The sequence below is a fragment of the Colobus angolensis genome, unplaced genomic scaffold (genome assembly GCF_000951035.1).
Source record: "Colobus angolensis palliatus isolate OR3802 unplaced genomic scaffold, Cang.pa_1.0 Scaffold254, whole genome shotgun sequence".
Taxonomy (NCBI): domain Eukaryota; kingdom Metazoa; phylum Chordata; class Mammalia; order Primates; family Cercopithecidae; genus Colobus; species Colobus angolensis.
Genome location: NW_012115755.1, coordinates 217,078 through 234,886, shown reverse-complemented (window position 1 = coordinate 234,886; position 17,809 = coordinate 217,078). Strand labels below are relative to the sequence as shown.

At 44.7% G+C, this 17,809-nt stretch overlaps 1 protein-coding gene across 2 annotated transcripts in view; it reads right to left on the bottom strand.

Annotated features, from left to right (window-relative positions):
- SFXN1 (sideroflexin 1) overlaps positions 1-17,479 on the bottom strand; it is a 51,089-nt gene extending 33,610 nt beyond the window's left edge. The window contains exons 1-3 of one of the 2 annotated variants that reach the window (XM_011946811.1): positions 17,247-17,294; positions 4,281-4,438; positions 3,663-3,835 (exon numbers count right to left, since the gene is read on the bottom strand). In XM_011946811.1, coding sequence (XP_011802201.1) covers positions 3,663-3,835; positions 4,281-4,301 — 194 coding nt within the window. In that variant the 5' untranslated portion in view covers positions 4,302-4,438; positions 17,247-17,294. Of the gene's footprint in view, positions 1-3,662; positions 3,836-4,280; positions 4,439-17,246 lie in introns of both variants that reach the window. The other variant, XM_011946812.1, reaches the window with a different exon arrangement.
- Positions 17,480-17,809: the final 330 nt, after the last annotated feature.

The window sequence follows — 17,809 nt, the reverse complement described above, 5'->3', positions numbered from 1 at the left end:
AAAAAACCACTTTTAATTTCTTTTATTCTATATATACTCTTTCATACTAGAGGTACAACTGTTTCTATTTTAATGTGTTTCAACATTCATCACTTGTCTATTTATATGATGATTTTCTTATATTTCTCTTTTTTTATTGTAGTAAAAGATTCATAACATAAAATTTGCCATTATAACCCCCCTCCCCCTTTTTTTTCTTTTGAGATGAAGTCTCACACTGTTGCCCAGGCTGGATGGAGTGCAGTGGTGCGATCTCAACTCACTGCAACCTCCGCCTCACGGGTTCCAGTGATTCTCCTGCCTCAGCCTCCCGAGTAGCTGGGATTATAGGTGTGCATCACCATGCTCAGCTAACTTTTGTATTTTTAGTAGAGACGGGGTTTCACCATGTTGGTCAGGCTGGTCTCGAACACCTGACCTCAAGTGATCCTCCTGCCTTGGCCTCCCAAAGTGCTGGGATTACAGGTATGAGCCACCACTCCCAGCCATTTTAATCATTTTTAAGTATACAATTCTGTGGCATTAAGTACATTCACATTATTGTGTGGTCATCACCACTATCAAACCACCACATCTAGAACATTTTCATCTTCCCCAACTAAAACTATGTGCCCATTAAACACTAACTCCCCATTCCCTCTTCCCCCAGCTCCTGGCAACTTTGCCTTTACTTTCTGTCTCTGTGAATTTGACTACTCTAGGTATCTCATATAAGTGGAACTAGCAATATTTGTTCTTTTGTGACTAGCTTATTTGACTCATCATAATGTCTTCATGGATCAACCATGTAGTAGCATGCATCAGAATCTCCCTCCTTTTGAAGGCTGAATACTATTTCATGGTATGGGATTCCATTGTATGGCGGGACTACATTTGCTCATCCACTCCTCTGCTGATGTACACTTGGGTTGCTTCCAGCTTTTGGCTACCGTGAATACTGCTGCTATGTACATGGGTGTACAAGCATCTGTTCGAGTTCCTGCTTTCATTTCTTTCAGGTACATACCCAAAAGTGGGATTGCTGGGTCACATGGTGATTCATGTTTCACTGTTTGAGGAATCTCCTTATATTATGGCTTATTTTTTTAACTCTATTTTGTGTTATCTTTTGACCACCCAAGAAGGTTTTATGAAGAGTTTATGTTTGATGCACTTGCATATTTTACATATTTTCTTTTTTTTTTGAGATGGAGTTTCGTGCTTGTTGCCCAGGCTGGAGTGCATGGCATGATCTCGGCTCACTGCAACCTCTGCCTCCTGGGTTCAAGTGATTCTCCTGCCTCTGCCATTCGAGTAGCTGGGATTACAGACATGTACCACGACGCCCAGCTAATTTTTTTTACTTTTCTTAGTAGAGACGGGATTTTACCACGTTGGCCAGGCTGGTCTCGAATTCCTGACCTCAGGCGATCCACCCACCTTGGCCTCCCAAAGTGCTGGGATTACAGGCATGAGTCACTGTGCCTGGCCGCACTTGCATATTTTCTGTTGCTGTTGGAAATAGACGATCTGCTCTAAAATTCCCAAGTGACAATTCTTTCTCTTGAGAACTTTGCACACACTGCTTACTATCTTCTGGCATTCAGTATAAAGATGAAAAGATTGAGCCCTTTCTGACATGTTCCTTTTTAATAGCTTTTTTTGTTTTGTTTCCCTGTTCATGGATTCTTTTGGAAGTTTTAAAAGTTTATAGAAAAAGCAAAAGGGAAAAAATTGCCATGTGTGGGTGTCTCTGCTTGAAATAGGGCATATCTCTTTAATTAGAGAAATGGTTTTCCTCACCTGAGGAAAATTCCATTTTACTTTCTGTTGCTATGAAATACATTTAATATTGCTTATTTGCAATTTTTCTAGTTTCTCTTTTAGGAGCACCAATTAATTTCATCTTCAGTCTCTACTCTCTTTTCCTCTTATAAAGTCTTTTTCATACCTTTCTTTTCCATTTATATCAGGGACTGGCAAACACCAGTCCATGGCCTGGCCTGTTTCTCTATGTCTGTGAACTCAGAATAGCTTTTACATTTTTAGCGGGTTGTAAAAACAAACAAGAACATGTGACAAAGAATGCGTGGCCTGTAAAGCCTAAAATACTTTTCGTCTGGCCCTTTATGGAAAAGTTTGCCGACCTCTGATCTTCACCCAGGAAGCTTCTCAGGTTCATTCTCTCCATCAGTAATTTTACTTTTTCTTTTTCTTTTTTTTTTTTTTGAGACAGAGTCTCACTCTGTTGCCCAGGCTGGAGTGCAGTGGCACGATCTTGGCTCACTGCAAGCTCCGCCTCCTGGATTCATGCCATTCTCCTGCCTCTGCCTCCTGAGTAGCTGGGACTACAGGCGCCCGCCACCACACCCGGCTAATTTTTTTGTATTTTTAGTAGAGATGGGGTTTCACCGTGTTAGTCAGGATAGTCTCAATCTCCTGACCTTGTGATTTGCCCACCTAGGCCTCCCAAAGTGCTGGGATTACAGGCGTGAGCCACCATGCCAGGCCGGTAATTCTTTTTCTTATTGTGTGATTTCTCATGTTGGTTCTTTACCACTGCCTCCAGTAAACCTTTCAATTTCAATCACATTTTTAGGTTCTTGGCAATGTTCCTTATGCCATCTTCTTTTCAACCACGTAGTTGTCTTTTCATCTCAACCTCTCCGCTTTGTATGGCTTTTGCCTGTCTTCACTATTTTCTCATAAGGCTTCAGGATGTTCTGCTGTTTGTGTATCTGCTGTTTGTGTATTCCCTCTTTACGCACATTGGCACATGGCAGTACTTGGCCAGACTTAGTGTTTATTGACTGTCGTTGGTTCTCTCTCTACCTAGATGATGGTTAAGGACCTGCTTCTGATGTATCACTTCTGGGCACGTTCAGGCACAAAGCTTCTAACAATCCAGTCCCCAGCTTTGGACTGACTTTCCCCTAGCGCAGGAGTCAGCAAACTACCGGTCATGGCCTGTGTGCCCTGCTAGGTAAGAGTGGTTTTTACATTTTTTTTTAAAGGATTGTTAAAACAAATAAAAATTTAAGAGTAATATGTGACAGTGATCCACAAAGCCTGAAATAGTTCCTATGTGATCTTTTACAGAAAAAGTGGCCAACTGCTGCCTTGGAATATCTCTACACTGGTAGCATCTTCTCTTCCCTCCTGTTTGCTTCTCTCATCTGATGGCGTGCATCCCATATCTGCAATCCCTGTAGGCATTGCCAGCAGCACCCTTGCCATCTGAGCTCCTACCTACAGGATTTTACTTACTGGGCCTATAATTCAGAAGGAACCAAACTACCCCTGATTCTTGGCAATTTGTTTTTGCATAATGCTGTTTCTGTCCAGAGACAGAAAAATGCATGGAGGGGTTGTGGATGTCATAGCAGAGGTGGTGGTGCTATTGGAGAACAGAAGGCAAGCTGCCAGGAGAAAGGGATTTGTATCCACAACAAAGAGGGGTGACTCTCATTGTCAGGTTAATATGAACCCTAGATATCTGTGTTAAGGGCGAGTAATGAGGGATACAACAAGTCTTTTTACTCTTCCTTTCTTTTTTTTGGTCAAAAGAATTCCATTGCAAAAAAAAAAAAAAGTTGTAAAATCACTAAGTGAAGGTTTAAAGATAACAGCCTAACATGATGATCTATTTATACATTAAACCAAAAAACAATAATTAATGTTACCTGTAATCATGTACTATTTTTCTTGCATTCTCTAGTTGTTCGTTTGTTAACAGAATGTTCCTGGGGTCAGTTACAGTGAAGAAATGATTGGCTCGTCCAACGAAAGTGCTTTGATCCCATCGAGGTTCCTTGATGTTAATGTTTGGTGGCAGTTCTCCAGACATGGTCCCGGACTGCAAAGAGTCAAAAAGGCAAGTTCATGTAACGCTTACAATGTCACTACATATTTAGAAACTTTATAGTCACTTTTAATTTTCAAGTAAAGGTTTACGTACTCTTCCTATTTATAAAGATAATTTTGCTATAAATGGCAAAAAAGGCCATCTAAATTCAAAACTAACTTTGTCTATAAATCTCAATTGATCTTAACTAAATTTCAATAGTTTCCTACATATTTCTCTTTATAAGTACATAGTATTTTAATATTTACTTGTTGAATACCTAGAATTATGCTGGAGAAAATAAAGGTATGAAAAGTTTTAGGATAGGTGCGGTGGCTCACACCTGTGTTCCCAGCACTTTGGGAGGTCGAGGAGGGAAGATCCCTTGAGTCCAGGAGCTTGAGACCAGCCTGGACAACAAAGCAAGACCCCATCTCTACAAAAAATTTTAAAAAACTATCCAGGCATGGTGGTGCATGCCTATAGTTCCAGCTACTCAGGAGGCTGAGGTGCCAGTGGGGTGTGAGGATTGCTCGGGCCCAAGAGTTGGAGGCTGTCGTGAGCTGTCATCATGCCACTGCAGCCCAGCCTGGGTGACAAAGCAAGACTATGTCTCTAAAAAAAAAAAAAAAGTTTAAAAATAATAACAGTAACAAGGCCTGAAGTTTGAACACATTTTTCTGAGTGAAACAACCAACGTCAAACTACTAAAGTTGTTTAAAGCCTACTAAAGTTGTTATTCCTACTAGGAGAGATGACTAATGATTTTAAAAAGGTTTAAATGCTAAAAATTACACAACTAAAAAAGATGCAGATTCATTCAGCCTTGTTTAGCACATAAACCACCAATCAAAAATTAAAAATTATGTTCTTCAAGCTACCAGGAACACAGTGGGAAAAACACATTTGCACAGCCCCATGAATAGGAATAACTCTGTAGCATGTAATTATCCTCATAAAATTTTTATTTTCTGGGTAAAGAGCATTACTTTTTTTCCAAAAGTAATTAATTTCTTTCTCTGAGTAATACATGTTTATTTTAGAACTGCCTTGTATTGTTGTAATAGATGCTTACTGCGGTATTCCGAAAAACACAAGCTTATTATAGAAAATAAAGAATAAAGAAACAAAATCTCCCATAATCCAGGCACTCTGAAATCATTGTTAATGATTTCAGATCATTAACCTTTTTGATACCTTTCCTTATAGATATTTTCTATACATGTTATTATACAATTAAAAAAATAGTTGATATCACACTGTGTATTTTAAGATCCCGATTTTTTTTGCATTTATTTCATGAGCATCGTTGTGGCCGCTGTTCATTTTGGATATATAACTACACCTTTAATGTTTAAGTGGTTTTTGGTTTTTCATCATGACATATAATTGCTTATCCCTGTCTATGCATCTTTGTCCTTACAGCTAGTGATTTCCTCAGACTAGCTCTCTCTGCGTGATATCAGTAGGCCAAAGGATTTTAATGACTATGAAGGTTTCAAACCATGGCTTACTTATACCTGCTTCCCTTCCCTACATTTCTAATACCAGTTTTAATTTTAATTCACTTTTCAGGTCACTTTTCCTTAAGTTACTTTCTTAGTGCTTTATAGGTTCGGAGGTATATTAAGATGTCAGATGCAAATGCTGGGCATTCCTGTAAGGCATATTTTCTCAAAATCTCCAATTAACACATATCATGGACCACAGGATCAAAACTAAGCATGTGAGGTCCGCGGATGTGAAGAGTCTAGTATATGGAAAACAGTAGGGCGGTGAGAGTGAGAAGGTAAGAATCAGCCCTGCTATTCCTAGAGCAGGCTGGGGTAACAAACACAGAGAAGGCCAGCTACAAAGCTAATGGGAAGCCTATTTTCCCCAAGGTCAGAATGCAGCTATGTGGTGTCATCATAGTTCTCTTTTTTTGTGACCACTGCTTTCTTATCTCACGGAGAAATCTTGTTATCTATCATCGCAGAGGGTCAGAAACTTTGCTACTTGAAATCCTAACGCACAGAATGAAACATCCCACTCTTGACACAGAAAGCCAGCCTGGATTTACAGCCCAGGTGCAGACTTTCAGATTAGGAAATTTTTGGACACAAGGCTGCAAGTCCATCTTAACTTTGTAGCTTCTAAGGAAATAGGGATGTGGTAGTGATAGTGAGACTTACAGTTAAAAGGGAAGAGAGAATACTTTGTATTCAATTTTCTGAGAAAAATCTGTATCAGATCTCCACTGGGGACATCACAGTCCACCTGGGCCTGAGGGCAGGCACAGGAGGGTAGAGAAGGGTGCGGGGAAGGAAATGGCTCATGGCCTCATGTACAGCCACAGCCTGGTGCCCATCAGCATGAGGTCCACACCCAGAGTGCAGGCTGAATCCCATGCCCAGCCTTGTGCTGGACCTCCTGGATCAGAATCTCTAGGAGGATAACAGTAAATGTTTAAAAAGCTCTCCAGATGATTTTGATGTGTTCCACTGGTTCAGAACCATCGATCTGCGCCAGCAGCTTCGCAGGAATAAACAGTTCCCCGAGGAGGGGAGTTGAATGTGTTGTGCAGTGTCTTCCTTCTTGCTACCACCATCATGGGGATACAAGAAATATATGTCATTGTATGCAGACACGACTACATTTTGAATTAGAATATATCAAGTGTATTACAAAAAGCAGAGTCCAGTTCATATTCTGAAAAGCAGCACTTTTCGGACTTGTCTACAGAGGCTTGGGCTCTGCTGAGGCATCTTAGCAACCTGTAGGGCATGCAGGGGAATTCAAGCAGGTGGGTTCACATGCTGGCCCCTGTCCATGAGCCACATTTTGAAGCTACAATTACGTGTATTACACAGCATTTGTTTCTATCCTTAGAGGTCATCAAATAAATGCCATACGCAATCATACAACCGAATAAGACAGAAAATCTGGCCAATTTCCTCCCCTTTCTGAATGAGCCAATAAAAGACATAATTCCTACTCTTAGGTAGACCATAGTTTAAATGCATAACAGAATAAATACTTAGGAGAAAAAAACATCTGCTAGCTTTGTTTTTTCTATAAGGCCTAAAAAAATGCTGCTATCTTTAATATCTATTTATTGAGTACCTACTACATGACAGACTCTTGGGCTGTATCAGTGAACAAAGAATACAAAAATTCCTGCCCTATTGGAGCTGATGCTGGGAGGGCAGAGGTGAAAGGAAAACAGGCAATAAACAAAAAACACAAAAGATAAGTAAACTATTCATTATATTAGAAGACAGTAAATGGTTTGGGGAAAACAAACAAACAAACAAACAAACAAACCCCAGAACAGGATAAGAAGGATCATGAGCAGCGCTTGCATTTTTAAATAAGGTAGTCAGGGAATGTCTCAATGAGAAAGTAATACTGCAGCAAGACCAGAGGACAGTGAAGAATTGAATCGTGTGGATATCTAGGGGAAGAGCATTCCAGACAGAGGGAAAAGGTATTGCCAAGACCTTAAGGCAAAAATGCATCTGGTGACTTCAGAGAACAGCAAGAAGGCATGAGCTGGAGTGGAGTGAGGAAGCAGGAGATGGGAGATGAGCAGGTAAGAGACGTAATGGCTTAGGTTGGAGTCAGATGATGTAGGTCATGTAGCCTCTGTAAGGCCTTTGCATTTCACTCTGCAAAAAATGGGAGTCATCGGAGGGTTCTGATCAGAGGACTGAAATGAACAGACTCACAATTTGAAAGGATCTCTCTGGCTGCTGTGTGGAGAACAGACAACGGGGAGATAAGAGTGGACACAGGAGGAGCAGCTGCAAGGTTCCTGCAGAGATCCAGACAGAGCCGGGGGGCAGCGCAGGTGGCAAGAGGTACTGGAATCTTTGGTATTTCTTCAATGGTGCCAGCAGGATTTCTTGACACCTTAGACGTGGGATGTGAGAGAAAGAAAAAGCAAGGTTCCTAAGGTATTTGGTTGGAAAAACTGGAGGAGGAGAGGGCCAATGGAGAAGACAGGAAGTTCAGATTTGTCCAGAGTAAGTCTGAGGCACCTAGGAGGCATCAAGTGGAGATGTCCAGTGGGCAGGAGAATGAGCAGGTCTAGGTTCAGGGGAGAAGTCTAATCTGGAGATTATCCGTGGGAGTTGTCAGACAGAGATTATATTTAAAGTCATGGGATGTGATGAGATCACCAGTGAAGTGAAGGTAAATAGAGAAGAGATCCAAGGACTCTGGTGTGAAGAGGTCAGAAAGGACCGAAGGCATGCAAAGTGGGCTGGGAAGTGACTGGTGGGTGGCAAACCAGGAGAGAGTGGCATCCTGGAAGATGAGAGGTACATCTATTGGTTGCCTGACTGGCCAAAAGGAAGACACCTTGGTAGCCGGTCACTTCCATTTTTGGATAGTGAAGGGGGAGGAGGTGGATTTAACAGCAATGATGGTGGTAGCAAGACGGAACAACACATTAAACCTCCCCTCCTCAGGAAACTGTTTATTCCTGCAAAGTTGCTGGTGCAGATTGATGGTTCTGAACCAATGGAACACATCAAAATCACCTGGAGAGCTTCTTTTTTTTTTTTTTTTGAGGTGGAGTCTCGCTCTGTCGCCCCGGCTGGAGTGCAGTGGCCGGATCTCAGCTCACTGCAAGCTCCCCCTCCCGGATTTACGCCATTCTCCTGCCTCAGCCTCCCGAGTAGCTGGGACTACAGGCGCCCGCCACCTCGCCCGGCTAGTTTTTGTATTTTTTTAGTAGAGACGAGGTTTCACTGTGTTAGCCAGGATGGTCTCGATCTCCTGACCTCGTGATCTGCCCATCTCGGCCTCCCAAAGTGCTGGGATTACAGGCTTGAGCCACTGCACCCGGCCAAGAGCTTCTTATAAACACAAATACTATCCTCCTTCTAGGGGTTTTGATTCAGCAGGTTCAACATAAGGCTGGGCGTGGGATTCAGCATGTGCTCCGGGTGTGGACCTCATGCTGGACGGACCCCAGGCTGTGGCTGTACATGAGGCTGGGAGCCATTTCCTTCCCTGCACCATTCGCTACCCTCCGGTGCCTGCCCTCGGGCCTAGGTCATCTGTGATGTTCCCTAGTGGAGATCTGATAGGGGTTGTTCTCAGAAAATTGAATACCAAGTAATCTCTTTTCCCTTTAACTATAATTCTCACTGTCAGTATTTTTCCTTTACGTTTAACATAAATAATGAAAACAAAAACTAATATGTAGCTTTTATATAATTCTAGTTCCTAATAACTATCTCTAATTTGTTAAATATAAGGACAACCTTTAGGGCAAGTTGCTGCCATCATGGTCTTATTTTAGAATTGGTTACTATATTATTTATTTATTTTTCTTGAGACAGGGTCTTCTCTCTCACCCAGGCTGGAGTGCAGTGGTACAATCACAGCTCACTGCAGCCTTGACGTCCCGGGCTCAGGTGATCCTCCCCACTCAGCCTCCCGAGTAGCTGGGACCACAGGCGTCTGCCACCATGTCCAGCTAGTTTTTGTATTCTTAAAATTCGTATACCGTTTGTAGAGCCAGGGTTTCACTGTATTGCCCAGGCTGGTGTCGAACTCCTGGGCTCAAGTGATCTGCCTGCCCTGGCTTCCCAAAATGCTGGGATTACAGGTGTGAGTCACTGCACCCAGCCCAAAATATGGTTACTCTATAAAATTTAAGTATTATCATGTATAAGAGCTGGATAGTCTTAAAAATGATTTCTCCAATGTGCTTATTATGTGGAAGCTGAGGTCCAGTGGGGAAATAACTTGCCCAGGTTGCATGGCAGATGCTGGTGGCAGAACCAAGTCTGGGAGAGCTCAAAGAAGGACCAGCCTCCAGGGCACTGGTCAGCTTTCCACTCACCACTCTCTTCTGGCCATTTTTCTTGAAGTATGACACCAATTAATGCCTGCAGAGAAATGATATCTTGGAGACCCCTCCCTTTTTTCCTTTAAATAAAAACTTGACCTTCACACTACAAAGTTCTATACTACAATAACCTTAAGGTTACTCTACAGTACAAGTGATCAAGAATGCTGTGGAGGCCTCACAAAAAATGTCTTCCTTAGAAAGCAAGGAAAAAGGAGAGAGATGGAGAGGGGAACCCTAACATCTTAAGAATTTCCATTACATACAAGGAATTGGGCTAGATGCTGGCCTAAGCTTGCAACATTAGAGAATATTCTATCTAGAACTTCTCACAACAGTGTGATTCAGACATCCTACGCACATTTTACAGACAGAAGAATCAAGATTCTGGGATATCACTCAAAGCCACCGCATCTTTCCAGCAAGGGAAGAAGCAGGAGTGCTTGACTCCAACTGCTTATCTGCAGACTCCAGTGTCAAACCCACCGAATTCCCGGCAGTGGAAGCATCTACCACATGTACTTGTGATGGGCAGAATAATGGCCACCAAAGATGTCTCGTTCTAATCCCCGGAAGCTGTGAGAAGGTCTAATAAAAAATGCTGCTATCTTTAATATCTATTTATTGAACACCTACTACTATGAATATGTTACCTTACATGGTGCAGGGACTTTGCTGATATGATTAAATTAAGGATCTTGAGAGATGCAGAGATGATCCTGGATTATTTGGTGGGCCCAATGTCATCACAAGGGTCCCTATAAGAGAAAGAAGGAGGCAGAAGAGGCAGAGGCAAAGAAACAGATGTAGGAACAAGCAGAGGTTGGAGTGACGCTGGGCTGTGAGCTGCACCCCCTAATACCTGGAAAGGGCAGGGAAAGGGGCTCTGCCCTAGAGCTTCCAGAAAGAAGGTCCACTTGTTCTAGACTTCTGACCTCCAGAACTCTAAGATAATATATCTGTGTTGTTTTAAGCTACTTAAATATGTAGTAATTTGTTATAACAGCAATAGGAAATGAATACAACACTGTTTCCTCTACTTAAAAAGGATTTCAAGTTGTACTATAGTGGCATAAGAACTACCAACTGGATTTGATGATCTGTGTTCCTCTGCCCCCAGAATTTAAAAAAACCCAAAAAACATGCAGACTAATCAGGAATTCTCACAAAAACAGCTGATCTCAGATAACATTTTATTATTAACCATAATGCCGTGTTTCAATTAGACAAGACTTCTTTCACGCATGAACTTACTTCCACCTTCAAGCACAGGAGTAGCTTGCACCCCAGATAAATTGATCCATTTTTAAAAAAACAGGAGTCCCACTTAAAAAAAACCAAAAACAAACACCAAAACTTATTTCCTATTCACATTAAAGTCAACAGCACTGAGCGTGGTGGCACGTGCCTGTAATCCCAGCGACTTGGGAGACGGAGGTGGAAGGACTGCTTGGACCTAGGAGGTTGGAGACCAAACTGGGCAACATGGTAAAACCCCTCTCTAAAAATCAATGGGGCCCACCAAGCATGCTGACATGGAGCACTCCTTATTGCATGGGGCCTGGGCTGGGGAGGGTGCGCCTAGGCGTGCCCTGGGCTGGCTCCGCTTTGTGCCTGGAGTCTATTCAGGGAGCGAGATGCTGGTATCCCTAAGGCCTTGGCCACCACGTGAGGATCCCCAGGGTGCACCCCATTCCACTTGCCGGGGTCAGGGCTGACCAGGCGACTTGGTTGGTCCATAGCATTCCAGTGCACACCTGCTGGCCCCGGGCAAGGCAGAGATGTGCTGAGGGCATGTGCTTCACACACCTGGTACTGACAGGTCAGCAGGGCTGGGTGGTGGGGCGGGGCTGCCACGGGCACTGTTGTGGGGAGGGAACGAGGTCCTGGGGTGGGGGTGATGGTGCAGGAATGGCATTCGTTTTTCCATGGTCTAATTTATGGAGCCATCCATCTGGCAAATTATGGCCCCTAGGCTTTCCTGAAAGGTTGAAACTGGGTAAAGATCAGACATCTTGTTACAGAGGTGTCTTGAACATCACTCACAGTCTTTCATGACCTAGGATAGGGGCAGTGCTAGGACAGAGGCTTCTTGACTCTGGATTTCTGTAGACTGTGCTGGAGGAAGTCATACTGCATAGCCTTGTGTTGACACTGGGAACAGTGTGAATAATCATGAAACCACAGAGGCTTCAAAAGAAAGTTTTGGAGAATAAGATATTTGCATTCCCATTGCAGATGCGGCAAGGATCATGAAGAATGTCCCTCAGAGGGCCAGACGGCACAGGACGCCAAAGAATGTGTTCCAGAGTGTGTGGGTTCATCACCTTCATGGCACCTGAAGCAAGTGAGAGATGCCAGGGAGAGTGAGGAGACAGTCAGTGGGGAGGGTGCTCTCTCTGCCCTGTCCACCTGAGGCTTTGAGAGTTACGCAGAAGCGCTGGGGTGGTGCCTTCAGGCACTCAGAGAGGCTAGGAGACAGGGGAGCAGGCCCCAGCCCACCACAGACACAGAGGGGCCCAGGGAAGCTGTAGAAGAGATGCTTACTGAGCAGTTACTCGCGGGCTTCAGGACTGCAGAAAGGCAGCAGCAAAATGTTATGGTTTACAAAGCGGCACACTGGCAGGTTTCTCATGTCCGGCAAGCTCAGTTTTCATGAGCTGAAGAAATGATGCAATGGGGTGTGGAGGGAAGAGAAAGAGCCTAGGACAGATGTGCTAGAAGGAAATGATTGGTGACAGATGGTCTCTGTGTATTGCAATAGCTGTAATGTGGCTTCCTGGTGCTTGGCCAATTGAGGTGTTAATTCTAAGAATCTTTTTCATGAATGATTTTAAAGAAATATTTGGATTTTAATAGTATTAAGAAATTTTGGTGGGATATGAGAAAAAAGTGGGACTTAAAAAATTCTGTGGTTGGCTGATGCCACTTATGCTAAGAAGAAAAATGACTTTAAGGTTTGATCACATAAAGACATTCTCACAATGATGTTGGCTATCTGGAACTGTTAACAATTATGACATGATACCGCATTTAGATGAACAGATTATTTTACAGATGATATATGTTTAAAAATTATTTCACCCTTTAAAAGGGACAGAAATAATCTCATAGAGAAATTAAAAACTGTTTAAATTCAATCTCTTAACTAAGGTTTTGAGTAAATATAGTTTCATGGAGCCTCATCCCAATAGATTTCTGAAAGTCTTTTTATTTATTCATTCACAAACAAAATTAACTTATGCCTTCTGTATCCACTGAAGGCCTCTTATGTAGTCAACACTGGCTTGGTCCTGGGTTTGGAAAGACCCAACACACAGCTGTTTTTTTCTGCCTGGTCCCTGCTGATGGAGGCCCCCCACCTGTGGCGTAATCTCCCTGATAACCTATGGAATGAGAACTGGACTTAAGCAAATACAATGTAGATTTCAGTCCTGATTCCGTTATTTCCTTTCTAGACATGTGACTGGGTGAATTACCTTACATCTCCGAGCCTCAATTTTGTCATCTATAAAACACAGATAAGAGTTGGCTCATAGAGTTGGTAGGATTAGCAAACTGAAGAGTATAAGAGACCTTTATTTATCTTTATTAAGGTGCCAAACAAAAGTGCGATCATTATTAGTAAGCTGGCTTTCCATGAGTGGAAGCTCCTGTCCTTACTGGCCACAGTCCTGTGCATAAATGCAGCTCCTGGTGCCAGGAATGGCTGCCTGAGCTTCCTGAAGATGATCAGAAACATGTAAGAAAAAGAATTTATCTCCAAGATAAACTTAATTTCAAATTTTTAGCTGCATGCTAAGAAAATGCTTAACTACTCGAGAAAAAAGAATTTTCTAAAATATTGTAGAAAACAAGTTAGCAGGGAATGTGCTTTATCAGGAATTAGTAATAAAGACCTTTAATCTTGGCTAAAGATTAACAATGATAACTACGTTATTAAGCTGGAAGTCTGTTGGTTAAAACTACTGTATTTTGAGAGTTATGACAGGATATGATTACCCAGTTGGTTTAGCTAGGGCCAGGCAGGTGTGAGACAGCCCGTCAATGACTGCTGTCCACTGTCCAGGGAACATGACGGAGCACCCAGACACTAAGCTTTCCATGCATTGTTAGATTGCTAAATCCTTATGACAGCCCTCCAAGTTATCTTCCCCTGTTTTCTAGAGCCACTCGGAGAAATTCAGTGCCATGCCCAAGATGACACAGACTTCACAGTTCTGTCTGACTTTGAAACTCAATTCTGAGTCTTTGGAGGCCAGAGAACATGTGTCTGACAAGGACAATCACACTAACTCAAGGAGCCTAAAAAGCAAATTCCCTGATTTCTGTTTGGGCTGGTCATCTGCATATAGTATCCCTTTCTTACGGGCGTGGTCACACAGGAGATCGAATTATAGATCAGAGAGTTGAATTCTGTGCAAAGCATTAGATTCATTCCAAGGGTATTTCCATTCAGCAATGGATTTGTGTTGCATATGCTTCCCTATTCCAGGATAGCTCTGCATGGAGACATGGGGCCTGCCTAGAATCAGGAATACACAGAAAATCAAGGCCTCCTGCCCTTCCCACTGCCATGTCCTCCCCTCCCATGCAGATCCCACTATTCTATTAACTTTAAAACACCCATGTACTGGGTGTGGTGGCTCACACCTATAATCCCAGCACCTTGGGAGGCTGAGCTGAGTGGATCATGAGGTCAGGAGATCGAGACCATCCTGGCTAACGTGGTGAAACCCCGTCTCTACTAAAAATACAAAAAAATTAGCCAGCCATGGTGGTGGGCCCCTGTAATACTAGCTACTCTGGAGGCTGAGGCAGGAGAATCACTTAAACCCGGGAGGCAGAGGTTGCAGTGAGCCGAGATCGCACCACCGCACTCCAGCCTGGGCAACAGAGCAAGGCTCCGTCTCAAAAAACAAACAAACAAACAACAACAAAAACACCAAAAACACTGATGTAACATTACAACCACTGCTCATACTCCGGTCCTCAAGATCAACTATGGGTGTGGATTTCTTAAGCAGTATCTTAGGATGGGTGACGTTATTACCAGTTAAAACAAATTCTATTGATTTCTATTTGAGATGGTGGTATCAGCTTGCAAAAAAATGACAAACACTACTCAACTGTAATATTTTAGACATATTTGGATGAAGTTTTACCATCCATTTTTAAGAATCAACTCAGGGATGCCATATACCAAAGTCTATAAAACTACTTTACAAATTAACAGCTGCTAAAGAAAAACTTAGTAACTTTGAACTTTGTGTAATTAAGTGCAGGTCTGATACATGGTCTAACTTAATGATTTTTCACTTTCTGGACAACAGCCCTTTGTTCCCCCCTTTTTAAAACAATGGATTCACTACTTCTGATTTCTTACCTTTAACCGCAAAGGAAAAATTGGTCACACTCATGTTTCTACTCTAACCGAATGCAGCTCACCACTGCTACACAACAGGATACAGATGCCTGACTTCAATGTAAGGCTTCCAGAACAACAAAGTTCGATGACGGGTCTGCTCTTACGGCCTTTGTGCCCTGGCTGTCCTCTCAGCTTTCTTTGCAGAAAGTGAGGAGCAGGAAGAGATATCTCTGCCAGTTGGTGCCTTTCTGTAGCCATCCCCATGGGATTTCATAAAACTTTTACAGAAAATTAAGAACATGCTAAACATTTCACTGATCCTGAATTATGACACCCCTTGCCACATAGGTTTCTCTCTGACAACTGTAACTACAGGTATCATCCCTCTTCTGAACATCCATGTGGCCTGAAAGCCTCAATCTAACCTTTGAACACGTACTGAGCTGAGATGGGAGCTGATAGCTCCTCACTGCCAAACACTGTATTTTTTTTTTTTTTTGAGACGGAGTCTTGCTCTGTTGCCCAGGCTGGAGTGCAGTGGTGCGATCTCGGCTCGCCGCAAGCTCTGCCTCCCGGGTTCATGCCATTCTCCTGCCTCAGCCTCCCGAGTAGCTGGGACTCCACAGGCGCCCGCCACCACGCCTGGCTAATTTTTTGTATTTTTAGTAGAGACGGGGTTTCACCGTGTTAGCCAGGATGGTCTCGATCTCCTGACCTCGTGATCCGCCAGCCTCAGCCTCCCAAAGCGCTGGGATTACAGGCGTGAGCCACCGCGCCTGGCCCAAACACTGTATTTTTGAAAGTGAGACACCTGCTCAGTGCTGAGGAGAGAAAGAACCTGCTTGAGGTTCCAGAACTTCTTGGTAGCCACCCCATTCATCCTCCCAAACAGTTTCCTCTCATCTTTTATATCAAGTCTGAAGCTGTAGGAGCTGCAAAGCCCCCTCATTTACCTGCATCCTCCTTGGGCACCTATAACAATGCCGGGAACATTGAAGCAGATCAAACAGGAGATGGACAAAGAAGGGAGAATCCAGAGGCACCCAAGTCAAATTCTAGAAGTCAAGGCAGAAGAGGGACTAGGATTGTGAGAAATGCACAAGGAAAAAGCTATGGGGACTCAGAAAAGAGTTGCCTACGGAGCAGCTAAGTGCCCAAGCTCTGGAGTCAAGCAGCGCTAGGCTTTTTCATTCAGGCAGCCAACAAATATTCACTGAGGGCCTTCCTGGTGCAGGCAATTGTTATGTGCAAGGGACAGAAAGGCTGAGCAAGACAAAATAGGCCCTGTTCACAGGAGGAGAAGGAAACAAGTAAACACCTTTAATTTCAACTAGTGACAAAAGACACTAAAGAAAAAATCCAGAGTTTGTGTTACAAACGGTGTGTGTAGGAATGGGGGTGCAATTTTCGGCAGCATAGCCAAGGAAAAGCATCTTTGAGAACGCAGCATTTACGACCGAGACTCAGATGGCCTTGGACTATGGATGGCCAGCTGTGTGACCTTGGGCACTCAACCTCTCTAAGCCCCAGTTTTCTCATCTGGAACCCAGCACCTCGCAGGGCTGGAAGACTGTAAAACTACATGGACCTAAGTCACCTGGCACACACTTAGTAGACTGTTTATTGTCATTCTGGGCAGGTTAGAGACCTGTGACAGATGTGAAAGTTCAGGGGAAAAGCAACTACTATTCCAAGAATCTACTTCCTTGCACATCACCTCCCTACTGGATTGCGAGTTCCAGAACAGGAACCAGGTGGTCTCCCCTCCGACCCCAGCACCAGGAGGCAAAGCTGAGAGCGCGGAGCGCGGGGTCAGACACCGGGCCACCTGGCTGCCGCTGTCCCCGACGCAGCCATCTTGGTGTCCCCGCGGCGAGTTCGCCACGCAGGCGCCGAAGACAGCGCGGCCAGGCGCGCGGGGACGCCGCGGAGGGCTCTCCCCACAGGAGAGGAGGCCCACGGGATGCTGGGCCTCGGGATGCTGGAAGCGGGGTGCTGTCTGGCAGCAGGATGGCAGGGATCCCCAGGTGCAGGGACCCCCCGGCCCGAGGCATCCCCGGCCCGCGAAGGGGCTTCCGACCTCCCAGCCCGGGGTCTCCCGGCAGCCGGCCCGCAGGTGCACGGCCCAAGCCTGCCCGAGCCTGCGCGCCTCCGCCGGGCCCCCTGCGCGTTTCCCACCCACCTGGCTCTGCCTGCCTTCCGCGACTCACCGCTTCCCCGGGGCCGCAGCGTGCGCAGCTCGCAAGTCCAGCTCAGTGCAGCCTTTGCCGCCACCGGAAACGCTTCTCCCGCCACGGTGTCCTCGCGCGTCCCCGGAGCGCGTCCTCGTGCGGGCCTGCGAGCGCGCGTCCGCGCCCGGGAGCTACGAGGCTCAGGGACCCGCCCTCCCGGTCCAGGCCCCGCCCCGCGCGCGCGACTCAGCTTCTGGCTTAGCGACCGCGCCCCGGCTCCGGGAGAACTCCAAGCCCATCCTCACCGTGGTGTGGGGATCTGCGCGGGCCGGATCCACTGTTTTCCATTTGAGTTTCCCTTAAGGGACTGCTTCTTTATCATTTCTTTATTCCCGGGGCCTGGCATAGCCAGCATCCATTCACTCACTCATTTACCCAATTAAAGTGTGGAGCTTGGCAAGACTGGCGCTACAAGGCGATTTTAGGACTTTAGTGCCACGACCTGATTTACGTCTTAAAAAACACCGCCACCACCACCACCACCCCTTCTTCTTTATGGAAAACAGACTGTGTGGGAGGGGATGTGTAAGCAGAGAGGCTGT